We start from the raw sequence: 13,957 nt of genomic DNA, 5'->3' as shown, positions 1-13,957 counted from the left end.
TGGCTCTTTAGGGTAATATTCCTTTCCCCTTCTCATATATATTTTATGAATCATATGTTATTATTTACTCACTCAAACTTGTTCAGGAAAGATCTATTCAGGCACAGTGTTTGCCAGCAGATAAAATACATGACGTGCCTTAACTCTGCTCTCTCTCTGCATAGGAGGTGGTGGATTTTCTCTCTCAAATACAGTCCCAAGGGAAATTAGCAAGCAAAGCGGAGTCCAGTCTGGGTCTTGTGGGATCCACTGAGTGTGCCTACACTGGAGTAAGAAAGCATCTTTGCCTCCTCTAACTATTGGGTTGTCCATGTTGAAGAGGAAGATGCACTCCATGGGTTTCCTTTCTTAATTATAGATAGATAGATAGATGATAGATAGAAGATAGATAGATGATAGATAAATAGAGAGATAGATAGATGATCAATAGAAGATAGATGATAGATAAATAGAGAGATGGATGATAGATAGATGATAGATGGACAGATGATAGACAGATAGACAGACAGACAAATGTGTGTGTGTGTGTGTATGTGCGTGTGTTTATGAAGTGTCTACAGCTGCCAGCACTGTGCTGGAAGTTGGGGATATCAATATTGAAAAACAACCAAAGAGCTCCTAGCCTCTCAAAATACTCGTAACTCCTGTCTCTGAGGAACTTCTAGTTTATGTAATGAATACATCTCCCAGCAAGCACTGCTCCCAGGGACCTATCTGTCTCCACTTGAGTTTGAGCTGACTTTGTGAGAGGACCAAATGTCCCTGTGTGAAATGCATTACTGCCTGTCTCCTTAGATCACATCCCTTCAGTTCCTCTGGATTCTTATGGTAAGTTATACTGTGCTTTGCACACACCATGTACAGGAACACTATCTTTTGAAAAATATAAAGGCCAATGTATAGATGACTGAATAACAGAGAAGAAAGAAGTGTGACAAAGAAAAGAGTTAACAGAAGGCTATGTATCTGAGTATGAATTTTTCTTTCTCTTGAATGAGCCTTGAAACTGGTCCTGCTTTCTGAATGCATATATTCAACTAGCCATGAGATATTTTTGCAACATGAAAAATTCTGAATCGAATTTGAAATTTAGAGACAAAGCATAGAAGGTAAGATGATGGGAAACTACTTCATAAGATTCAACAGCCAAAGGCTTATTCTAAAATCTTGGACTCTAGCAAATTTTAAATCAAGTTGCCTAGAGGAATGAGAGAGAGAGAGAGAGAGCACTATCACAGAGACAAAACCTTGTGTATGCAGTTAAAACTTTAAAACAGAATACACTGTGGAGACCTTGTAATTCCGTGGCCAGGATATGAGGAGCTCCTTCAAGCAGCTTGGCTGTGAGAAGACGGATCACCCAGTGCCTGCGATGTTCTTGGTCCAGCAGTTAGCCATCTGGTGGGCCACATGCTGACATAAAAGAGGCCTACCTGGGCAATTTCTCAGTTTCTTTGCTTAGGTTGTTCTGGGTCATCTTTTTTTTTTTTTAAACCGTTTTTGATACTTTGATTGTAGCAGATAGATCAGAGAACATACAAACAGGCACTCTGTTACTTCTCAGTACTGAGAAAATATCTGTATAAAATAACTGAGTTCTCAGAAAATTAGCTATTCTTATACATGAACTATTACTGAGTGTAGAAATCGGCACCATCATAATTGTTCATCGCTGTGAGCCAGAATCGACTCCACGGCAATGGTGAATTTCTATAAGTTTTAAATATAATACTCACCTGCATGGCAATCCTCTTCAACGATGCGTGTTTCTGGACCTCAGCAATGTCACCAACCGCCAAACCAATCTGCAAGACAACACAGCATTGAATCCCTACCAGTTTAATGGTTCATCTAAAAATACACTTAAGGTCTTGCTGGTTAACTTTTGACAGTTCAAATGGAGTAGGTGTGTAATTGACCGATAATGACCTCAAAATGCTTTACTAATACACTTTACAGAAAACTGCAAAGCCTATATACCTCTGCAGCGGTGATGTCCACGTTGGTGGGTCCAGTAATCTTAAGGGTTATCGTAAAAACATAAAAGACTCAAAATAGTCTGAAATTCATTTCAATTTAAAATAAAAGTGTGTGCGGCACTTCGGAGAGGACGGGAGTAATGAGATATCAAATGCAATTGGGTGCACCCATACAACATGGCTGGAAACTCCAGAAGTTTATACTCTAACGAAGACAATACTGACTTGACAACATGGAAAAGTTCAGACACTGAACTGAAGGAACGAGTGTGTATCTTGCATACGCTTGGCAGGAAAAGGTACACTTTAGGGGTGGGTGAGGCACTTGTGAAAACTGCCATCTAGAAATCTATAGCTAGATAGAATTAGGTGAGGGGAAGCTGTTAGCTCAGTGCTATTCAGTGCATATTAAATTAGCCACAGCCACTCATTTACTTGTTATCCACTTAGCACCCGCCAATGCTGAGCCAGCATCCTGCATACTGTAGCCAGAGAGAAGGAAGCCAGTCCCTGGCTCTCCAGGAGGTCAGAGTCTAGCAACCTCCACGAAGGAAGAACTCTGCTGGGTCACCACTGTATGCCCAGTGCTTAGAACAGAGCAGGACATATAGTAGGTACACACATTATCTGCTGAGTGAATGAACAATGAAAGGGTATATTCCAGGGCTTGTAAATTAGAGCACTGACAGCCATATATAGTCAGCAGATACGCTTTATTATAATGTTTTGTTATAAGAATATGCAAGGCTTCAGATGGATGTTCTTCCTAGTTTTACAACAGCCTCCAACAAAACCAGCTGTCTCACACCTGCTGCTTCACACATTTCAGATACTTGTCTGGGCTCTGAAGACATCTGAGTTTGCGAGTCACAGAACAGATCAGTGATTAATATTTAATAGTAGCTAGCATTTATTGAATGCTTATCATGTGCCAAGCGCTGTTTTAAGTGCTTTGTATTGGCTTGTTTAATCCTCATACAACCTATGAAGCAGGTTTCATTGATATGATAATAACTCTGCCCCTAAAACTATGATAAGACAAGGAAGGGGCCTGCCCAGAGGAGATGATGCTTGAGCTGAGTTTGAAAGCTTAGAAAGAGTGAACCCATGGTGGGAGGAGGGTGTTCCAGGCAAAAGAACAGCCTGTGCAAAGCCCAGGGGCTGGGCAAAGCTGGGCGCTCAGTGAATGTATTTGTAGGAGTGTTTAGGAGTTAGGCAACATCACAAGGACCCATGAATTCTATGCTGATGCTTTTGGACTAGATTAAAGCTCCTGAAAAGTCACAGAAAAAAACTTAAAAGAGCAATTGATGTGCTCAACTTTTCATTACCAGAACACCACTGTCGCGACAATGCATAGAAAGGATTAAACGGAGAAATGAGACCCCATAGAGTGACTCTTCGAGCAAGGCCCAAACGCTGCAGAAGCCCTCTGTATGACAGACTCTTGCCCACTTGAATCTCTTGTCAATGAGAAATGCAAGGGCAGAGACAAGGTCTTAATCCTTCCTCCATATGACCTCTGCCTAACCTTTGATCCCCTACACCCACCTAAAGCAGCACACACCATCCATCTTTATCCCCTTACCCTGCTTCATAGTTCTTCAGAGCATTTACCACCCCATGACATGCTACGTACGTATTTGTTTATTCTCTACCTTCATAATCAGTGAATTGTTCTGTTGACTAGTTCATAATCAGTGGATTGTTCTGTTTTGTTCACCACTGATTCCCAGCACCTGAAACAGTGCCTGGTGTTCAGAAGATGCTTGATAAGTATTTGCCAAGTGAGTGCACCACTGTGTGCCCAGAGCCTCACACAATGGCTGGCACTCCCCAGGCACTAAATGAATGTTAAACCAATGCATTTTGTAGTCACCCTTCTTCCCAGGGAGGAAGATTAAGGAGGCTAGGAATTATTATTATTACCTGTTCCAAATGAACAACAACCCAGAAAATACAAGAATAAATTACTTACCAGTAAATTCATGAGGACAATTGGAACAAACATTGTGAAAGTAATAAGCTGTATAAAGGACAGAATGGGATATGACAATTCATTCCTCAGAAAGGGTTCTAGAAAAGAATCACGATAATTGACATCTCCGAGCATCATACTGAAGATCTGGATAATGGAGAGTAACGGATTGCTGAAGGCATCCTGAGAAAAGGCAGTAATGTAAACATGAAACACAAAATGCATAAAATGAAAAAATGTTTCCTGGAGAGTAGAATTATAAAAATTATATTAAAATACTTAAAAAAATACAACTCTACTGTGACTTAAGAAAAACATTGAATAAAATGGTGGTAAAGTTACCAAAAAGATCTTTTCTTGCATATGTAACAAATGCTCATGCATTACACATAAACTTTCTTCTAACATAAACTTTTTGACAATGGAAAAAGGAATTTAGTAAGACTACAGACTTTTTCCTGAAATAAAAAATCTAATGCTCTTATATCAGATGAAAGAAAATAAGATAAAGGATTAAAAGACTTTTGTTATTATATTATTATTAATTTTCTAGGCCATCAAAATCGAAGCTTAAATACGTATTTCCAATATCCATAACAGCACCACCAACATTGCTGTGATGACCTCACCTGTACATTCAGAAGGACATAGAAGCTCAATCCAAAAGCCAGAAGAAGGAAAATAAACACAACGGTGGACCTCAACAAGGTTTTCATAATCACCTCCAACATAACAATGAAAATTCCACAAGTCTCAAATCTAGAAAAATAAATATTAAAATATTTACTCACTTTTATGGCTAACTGTATTCTATTCAGTGTCAACAAAGTCAGGCACTCAGTTTCACAGGTGGGATGATTGAGGCCATTTATTTTTAAAAAGTAGACATGAGAATTTATGAGCAATCAACTCCTATTTTCAGACTGCTCATCAAGCTGTTTCTTTTCCCCCCTTCATGTTCATCTTTATCTTTAATAATTTTACCCTTTGACCACTAGACATTACTTCACCTCAAGTAAGAAAGAAAATTCATAGCTTCCCCATCGCAAAATAATAAATAAATATGTAAATAAATAAAATATTTACGAATAAATAAATTTAAAATAATAAATAAGAATGCTACTCAAAATAACCGAGCCCTGGTGGCGCAGTGGTTAAGAGCTTAGGCTGCTAACCAAAAGGTCAGCAGTTCAAATCCACCAGCCGCTCCTTAGAAATCCTATGGGGCAGTTCTACTCTGTCCTTTAGGGTCGCTATGAGTTGCAATTGACTCAAAGGCAAAGAGTTTGGTTTGGTTTGGTTTACCAAAAATAATAATGCTTCCCAATACAAAATAATGCTACCAACTGCTTGATGAAGAATCACAGGATTAGAGGTGAATTGTGTGATGCGTTGAGTAGGGACTGATGCCATGAGCTCATACACCTGAAGGCCCCTATTGGCGTGTAGCATGTAACAGATGACTTACATTCACCCATCTCACAGCCTTATTTGGTCTCCTTTTTGCCCCGAGCAACCTACACTGTGAAGTGTTTGGACAGATGGTGGGTGTGTCATCTGTCCACGAACTTTTAGTTTTCCTTTGGCAAAGACAACTTGTTAAAAAAGGGAGTCGCAAGATTATAAAGCTTAAAGGGACTTCAGAGTCTCAGAGACTAAGTTCCCAGGGATGTCCACTAACTCGCCAAGGTCACTGAAAATGGCTGAGGTGAGGGAGTGACAATGCCAGGGCCTGTCTTCAATGCTCTTGACCTCCAGACCACTGCTCTTCCCACCATGCCACGTCCTCTCTGAAGGGTCTGGGCTCCCCTCTATGTCATCGTGCTCATGACACACGGATACAGACGATGCGGTGGGAAAAGCACAGTCCCTGGAGTTACAAAGACTGTGGTTAAATGCCTATGTCTTGACTTACTAACTGAGATCCTGGGCAAGTTACTTACTCAAAGCTTCCATTTCTTCTTTTATACAATGTGAATGATAACTTTTATCTCTTGTTATTGTAAACATAATGTGAAATAATGAAATAATATATTCAACTCAACATTTGGTAATTGTAGGAGGTATGGTAGTCTAGCCTTTTTTCCCTTCTAGAGCTAGATTCTCTTGACTTGTTTTTTTCTCATAGGTCACTTTTATTCCCTATGCCTATCATTTCATTTTGAGTAGTTTTCCCAAAAGTAGTAAATGTGGTATTAACAATCACCTCACTAAATAATACCAGGTAGTACAGGAATAACCTTTCCTGATTTTAAACCACGCAGTAACTCCTTGTTCTGTTTGGTCTGTGTACAACCTTACTTGTTGAAAGCAAAGAGGACTCAAAGCACTTACTGATGAAGATCAAAGACCACAGTCTTCAGCATGGATTACATCTCAACATAAAGAAAACAAAAATCCTCACAACTGGACCGATAAGCAACATCATGATAAACAGAGAAAAGATTGAAGTTGTGAAGGATTTCATTTTACTTGGATCACAATCAACACCCATGAAAGCAGCAGTCAAGAAATCAAACGACATATTGCATCAGGCAAATCTGCTGCAAAAGACTTCTTTAAAGTGTTAAAAAGCAAAGATGTCACTTTGAGGACTAAGGTGTACCTGACCCAAGCCACGGGGTATTTTTAATTGCCTATGTGCATGTGAAAGCTGAACCATGAATAAGGATGACCAAAGAAGAATTGATGACTTTGAATTATGGTGTTGGCAAAGAACACTGAATACACCATGGACTGCCAGAAGAATGAACAAATCTTTCCTGAAAGAGGTATACCCAGAATGTGCCTTAGAAGCAAGGATGGCGAGACTTCATCTCACATACTTTGGACATGTTATCAGGAGGGACCAGTCCCTGGAGAAGGACATCATGCTTGGTAAAGTAGAGTCAGTGAAAAAGATGAAGCCCCTCAATGGAATGGATTGACACACTGGCTGTAACAGTAGGCTCAAATATAGCAACGATTGTTAGGATAATGCAGGACTGGGCAGTGTTTCATTCTGTTGTACATAGGGTCTAGGGTCGCTGTGAGTTGGAACCAACTCAATGGCACCTAACAACAACAGAAGTAACCAACCTTTGTATTCCTGTTGACTTCCCACATTTAATCAAGATTTGTCTAGACCAATGATTGACCAGGGACAATTTTTCCACTCAGGGGATATTTGGCAAAGTTTGAAGATATTTTTGGCTGTCAAAACTGGTGGGGAGGCTACTAGCAACTATTGGGTACAGGCCAGGAATGCTGCTAAACACCCTATAGTGCACAGAACAAGTCCCCACAACAAATAGTTCTTTGGCCCAAAAATGTCAATACTGCCAAGGTTTAGAAATGCTGGTCTAGACTCTGAACTCCAGAACTCTTCCTCAGTATAAAAGATATCCTCACATTTTAAAGCAATTGGAAAAAGATTAATAAGCCACTGACAAATGCATGCCACTTGTAGTAGTGTTTCTTTTGATATTAAAAATGCCTAAAAGGTGTAGAAATCATTCAAGCCAGTTTTACCTCTGAAGATACAATAAGAAGTTCATCCAATACAAGAATATAGCAATTGCTCCACACTGCCACTGGACATGAGCTGGTATACCCACGAACAAGGGCAACACAAAAATGATGCTCATTGTGTAGATAACCCATTCCACTGCATTGCTATGATCCCACAAGTAGCTTCTTTTCTAGGGATGAAAAGAATGAAGAATTAACACATGTAGCGACCCGGCCTCTTATGGATAGTTATATATGTATGTAACCAGTAGTACCATTTTTCTCTGGCATTGCATCCAGCTGGAGAGAAGTCACAGGACCAACCCTGCCATTCTGGGCTGACTTGAGGGCCCTTAGTGTGGATCAGTGTTGGAGATGGCCCAGCGTCTTCTATTGACCCGGCACTATGGAAGTCTGATGCCTAAGGAGATCCTACAAGTTTCTGGGTTTTCCCTAGCACTCCACTCCATTTTAAGGAGGCTTCTTTTTTTTTTTTTCCTTTTTAAATTATGCTTTAAGTGAAAGTTTACAATTCAAGTTAGTTTCTGATACAAAAGTGTATACACACATTGTTATGTGACCCTGTTGCTCTCCCTATACTGTGACAGCACACTCCTCCTTTCCACCCCTGATTCCCCATGTCCATTCAACCAGCTCCTGACCCTCTCTGCCTTCTCATCTCACCTCCAGACAGGAGCTGCCCATTTAGTCTCATGTATCTACTTGAGCTAAGAAGCACACTCTTCACAAGTATCATTTTATGTCCCACAGCCCCGTCTAATCTTTGTCTGAAGAGTTGGCCTCGGGAATGGTTTTAGTTTGAGGCTAACAGAGAGCCCGGGGACCATGTCTTCCGGGGTCCCTTAAAGGAGGCTTCCTGAGGGCTGCAAGTTGGTTCAGTAACTCCTGGGATCTTTCTGTCTATATAAGCGCATGTGTGTGGATCCCTCAGATACACAGGAGCTAAAGCTGACCTATGAGTTCAACCTGCTTCTAAGGAGGTTTGAGACATGTACTGAGAATTACTTAGGAAATGAGAGCAAATCATCATGCCATTCTTAAAGACTTCGTGTTTTGAACATCAGCTTTCCTATACAGTAGACCATTTGAACATCAATTAAAAAATGTAGGGACCAAATCTGATAAATACATCATATAACTTAATAGTTAAATCTAGACTATAACCTGTAATTCTTGTTTTAAGAAATGAAAATAATGTCAAAAGAGATATGCCCTAAATCACTTAGGTAAAATGGAATGATACGGTCTAACTCTCAGAATTGTGACAATTTATTGAAAGCATATATATCAAAGTACTTGGAATGTATAATAAACAAATGCAAGGCATTGTTATCATCAACAACCTTTAATGCAAATTAATGTGCTTATGTGATGTAACAAAGGAAATTCTCATAGAAAATGAGATGCCGCAAAAAAGGAATATGACTCATAAAAAATTACAGTCACAAAAAATATACAAAGCGAAGAAGAACAAAAGACTTTGAACCACCACACTGAGAATTAGAGGATCCGTGCCACTTATCAACGAAAGCAAGGACTGCCACACAATGTACATAATCCTCAGGTCTGATCTGAACTTGGTTTACCCATTTAAGAAAAATGGAGTGTAAAGTAAGAATTATGCTATGAAAAGTTCCCAAATTTTATTACGACTTGAATTTTTTGCAAAAAAGAAAGTCATTACTGTTCAAAAATAAATTCAAGGAAAAACTCCTTTGATATGAAGTCTTGGGCCAAGTAGGTCCTTTATAAACATTTATATTCAAAATGATCAAATTGAAAATCTAACTATTGTGTTAGCAAAATACTAAAACTGCTCTAAGAGAAAATGCAGGAAAATAATTCATAATGAACATTTTTAGCCAGGTACACCCATCATGAACTAGTAAAAGTATAATATCTCTGTTTCAGATGTGCAGTAACTTTACCTAAAGTAATATGATTTTTACATTCTAAAAAGACTATGCTAGGTATTTCCAGTCTATGTATTAGTCAAACTGCGTGATTTTATTCTGACATCATACTTCAAATAACAGTTCAGCAATTAATTTATTTTCTGTACATTAAAATATTTGGAAATATAAAATGTATTGAGTACCTGTTGGAAAATTTGGGCCACTTCTTTGCAATATCCAAATATACTTGATAAAAAAACTAATATCATACAGACTTTTATAAAATATGAATTCTGAAACAATAAAAAGGTGTAAGACAAGTAGTTATTAGGGATGTAAAATAAAACATTTTTAACTTTTTCACAATTTCCACTATTAAATATTTTTGCTTCATTTCTTTCTATGTACTGTCCACATTGATTTAAACAGAAAATTACCGTCATGCAAATAGAGAGATGACACATATTCATTATAATTTCCTATTAAAAGACGTTCAAAAATTGCCAATTTAATTCTAAAAGAATATGAATCTGCAGACCTATTTTCATTTTTTTTATTGTGGTAAAATACACGTAACATAAAATTGACCCTTGAACCATTTAAAGTATACAATTCAGCGGCATTAAGTACGTTCGCTATGTTGTGCAGCCGTCACCACTATCTAGTTACGGAACCTTTTCATCACCCCAAACAGAAACCCTGTACCCATTAAACAAACAGTCACGTCCCATCTTCTCCTGCCCCTAGCCCCTGGCAACCATAAATCTGCTTTGTTGTAGACCTATTTTAAAGTTAAGTACTTCAGCAATCAAGCTAGCATTTCACACATGTCAATGACTATTAAATCAGCTTATAGACTATTCATTTATATTCCTTTTCATCCACAAAGGATTTTAGGAGACATTGGGTACCACATACAAATTCTGTAGGATAATCAGAATGATCAAAGTCCTGATATTTCATATATATTATGGGTTTAGCATTTCCAATAAAAAAAATACATTTCTTTAATCTTTTATTTAGAAATTTGAAGTATAAAAACCAGTTGAAAATACCTTGGTGTCTAACATTTCTGAATGATTACTAGTTTCATTGATGATTCCAGCTGAGTTGAAACCCATTCCTGGCTTTATATTGATAACAAGAAAGGTCATAGGTATGAGACCAAGACAGTAAGATCCCAGGTTCATTATATGGGCTCTAAACCCATAAGCCAGCCTACAAAGAAAATAACCACATCATAATGATTCATTTCAGTCAAAAATACTTACTTATGATACCTGTGGAACAACTGGTTATAATCTCTCTCAGAAATCTAGTTGTTACATTCACTGAACTTTAGCACCAAGAAGATGTTCTAATTCATTCATTTTCAGAAAAGGAAGCTTAACTTCAGAGCAAATATGACTTGCTGGTTGTATCTCACCAGTTAATGGAGAAGCCAAGACATTAGCCCATATGTTCTGACTCCAAGTTGCATGCTTTTCCATAGCAAACACCTCTCACCTCATTGTCCACTGATCGACAGGGTTTGGAATGTTTCATGTCCTATATGATGATTTCCCCCTCAAAATATTTTGTTTAATGCCAAACAGAAACAATGCCAGCATTTTTAACACCAAAATTTGTCCTTGATGCCCATTGTCTTTCCATAGTATGAGATATTAAAATAAAATATAAAACATAAAAATATCATTAAACTGTAATAATTTGGAAGACTTTTAAATAAATTTAGCAGAACACTGGTAAAAAGGAAATACTACTCAATACCCACCATTTCATATATAAATATTCTTTACAAACAGGATGGTTGAGAAGCTCTACACGGTTATGTTGTACCATTGCCTGAAAAATAAGGAAAGAGAATAAAAACAAAGCATATTAAAATACTGAGTATAAGCGAAGCTTTTTCTGCTGGTGTATAACTGTGTTTTTATATTATTATGAAAGGGACACTTGCTTACTTCAGAAAATTTGAAAAATTAAAAATGATATCAAGAATAATAATTTTTAAAAGCATTAGCTAGAGATAACGACTTTATACAGATGCAATTATTTGAGTCAGTTTGTGTCCTTTGATATCTGGCTAGTTGAGAAAGCATACGTTTTTTAATCATACAAGATTACAACTAGAAAGGGCATTAAAGGTAAATAAGCAAGAGTTCTACCCTCCTGTACTTGAAGGAATTCAGGCTTATCTTTCTAGAAGAATTTTAAATAGTAGAGTCTACATCAAGAGTAGTTAAATTAGTCTTTCGATCATAAATTTTTATGTGAGCTATTGGGAACTACTAATATCTATTTCAAAATTAATTTTTAATTATTCAGGAAATACATAAGTGCATTCTCTTTCAAAATATCAAAACATTGGCATAAGGCCAGAGTTCCCACGACATCCAATCTCTAGTCCCAGACCCCACGCCATTCCCCAGAAGTATCATCATTTTAATTTGTTGTGTATCCTTCCTAATCTTTTCCTGTATTTTTACATACAAACATGCATGTGCAGAAACTAATATATAACCATAGAAAATATACACAATTATTTTGCATTGATGTTTTTAGTCAAATTATGTCTTCAACTTGCTTTTTACAAAAACAGACCTTTTTACAGCAATTTTAGGTTTACAGAAAAATTGTTCAGAAATGACAGAGTTCTCATACAACCCCCTTCCCACCTACACACTGTTTCTCCTATTATTACTATCTCACATTTGTGTGCTACATTTGTAACAATCGATAAGCTTTTATTGATACATTATTATTAACTAAAAACCATAGTTTATATTAGGGTTCACTCTGCCTTGCACAGTTCTATGAGTTTTGATGAATGCATTATGTCATATGTTCCATTATAGTATCATACAGAATAGTTTCACAATCCTAAAAATGCCCTACACTCCACCTATTCATCTCTTCCCACCTCCACCTGAACCCCTGGCATTCACTGATCTTTATTACTATCTCTATAGTTTTGTCTTTTCCAGAATGTCATATACTTGGAATCATACAGTATGCTTGCTTTTTCATTCAACAATTGTTGTTATATGCCGTTGAATGGTTCCAACTCATAGCGATCCCATGTACAATGGAACAAAACACTGTCCCGACTTGTGCCATCCTCACAATCGTTGCTATGTTTGAGCCCACTGTTGCAGTTACTGTGTCAATCCATCTCATGGAGGGTTTTCGTCTTTTTCACTGACCCTGTACTTTACCAAGCATGATGTCCTTCTCCAGGGACTGATCCCTCCTGATAACATGTCCAAAGTATGTGAGACAGAGTCTTACCATCCTTGCTTCTAAGAAGCATTCTGGCTGTACTTCTTCCAAGTCAGATTTGTTCATTCTTGTGGCAGTCCATGGTGTAGTCAATATTCTTTGCCAACACCATAATTCAAAGACATCACTTCTTCTTCAGTCTTAAGTGTTGTTGTTGTTGTTAGGTGCTGTCAAGTCAGTTCTGACTCATAGCGATCCTATGTACAATGGAAGGAAACACTGCCGGGTCCTGCACCATGCCCACAATCTTTGTTATGCTTCAGCCCATTGTTGCAGCCACTGTGTCAAGCCATCTCACTGAGGGTTTCCCTCTTTTTTGCTGACCCTCTACTTTACCAAGCGTGATGTCCTTCTCCAGGGACTGGTCCCTCCTGATAGCATGTCCGAAGTATATGAGACAAAGTCTCACCATCCTCACTTCATTCTGGCTGTACTTCTTCCAGGACAGATTTGTTCATTCTTCTGGTGGTCCATAGTATATTCAATATTCTTCTCCAACACCATAATTCAAGGTATCAGTTCTTCAATCTTCCTTATTCATTGTCCAGCTTTCGCACGCATATAGGACGATGGAAAATACTATGGCTTGGATCTGGTGCACCTTAGTCCTGAAAGTGACATCTTTGCTTTTTAACACTTTATACCCTTTCATGCCTGGCAGTACATAGAGTGAGCAAGATTTTTTTCAGCCTCTGGGGTTTGTTAGGAAGCTGCTATACCACTGATAGTGTATGCTGCCACAAGGCAGGGGCCTTTATGACTGTTTGAAACTGAAGAAAAGCGTGTGTGCCACAAACTACTGTTTTTACAGGGTATTATATGAGGTATCTGAATTTTTGGTAGGAAAAAAATAAATTTTGAAAATTTTTATTTGTTACACACAATGGGGGCTCTGGGGTACAATTAGTGATATTTCATATGTACCACTAAACACTTAGAGTAGGCTTATGAGAGGGGGTATGAAAAAAGAAAATCCTTATCACCTAACAAAAATTCAGACACACTCAATGATTCAGCATGTGTCCATTAGTGAAAACACATAGTATTAACAAAAAATTCAAAGCAGAAAATAATTGAGTCACGAAAGGGTTCAAGAAGTCTTTTGTAGAAGATTTGCCCAATGCAGTACATCGTTTGATTCCTTGACTGCTGCTTCCGTGGGTGTTGATTGTGGATCCACGTAAAATGAAATCCTTGACAACTTCAGTCTTTTCTATTTATCATGATGTTGCTTATTGGTCCAGTTGTGAGGATTTTTGTTTTGTTTATGTTGAGGTGTAATCCATACTGAAGGCTGTGGTCTTTGATCTTCA

General features: G+C 37.9%; 1 protein-coding gene across 1 annotated transcript in view; it reads right to left on the bottom strand.

Moving 5' to 3' along the window:
• TRPA1 (transient receptor potential cation channel subfamily A member 1) overlaps window positions 1–13,957 on the bottom strand; it is a 71,928-nt gene that overhangs the window by 7,370 nt on the left and 50,601 nt on the right. The window contains exons 19-25 of the mRNA XM_012554434.2: window positions 11,137–11,207; window positions 10,418–10,580; window positions 9,566–9,655; window positions 7,468–7,637; window positions 4,587–4,716; window positions 3,958–4,140; window positions 1,737–1,805 (exon numbers count right to left, since the gene is read on the bottom strand). Coding sequence (XP_012409888.2) covers window positions 1,737–1,805; window positions 3,958–4,140; window positions 4,587–4,716; window positions 7,468–7,637; window positions 9,566–9,655; window positions 10,418–10,580; window positions 11,137–11,207 — 876 coding nt within the window. The remainder of the gene's footprint in view (window positions 1–1,736; window positions 1,806–3,957; window positions 4,141–4,586; window positions 4,717–7,467; window positions 7,638–9,565; window positions 9,656–10,417; window positions 10,581–11,136; window positions 11,208–13,957) is intronic.

The sequence above is a fragment of the Trichechus manatus genome, unplaced genomic scaffold (assembly GCF_000243295.1).
Source record: "Trichechus manatus latirostris isolate Lorelei unplaced genomic scaffold, TriManLat1.0 scaffold00018, whole genome shotgun sequence".
Taxonomy (NCBI): Eukaryota; Metazoa; Chordata; class Mammalia; order Sirenia; family Trichechidae; genus Trichechus; species Trichechus manatus.
This window is presented reverse-complemented; position numbering and strand designations above follow the sequence as displayed.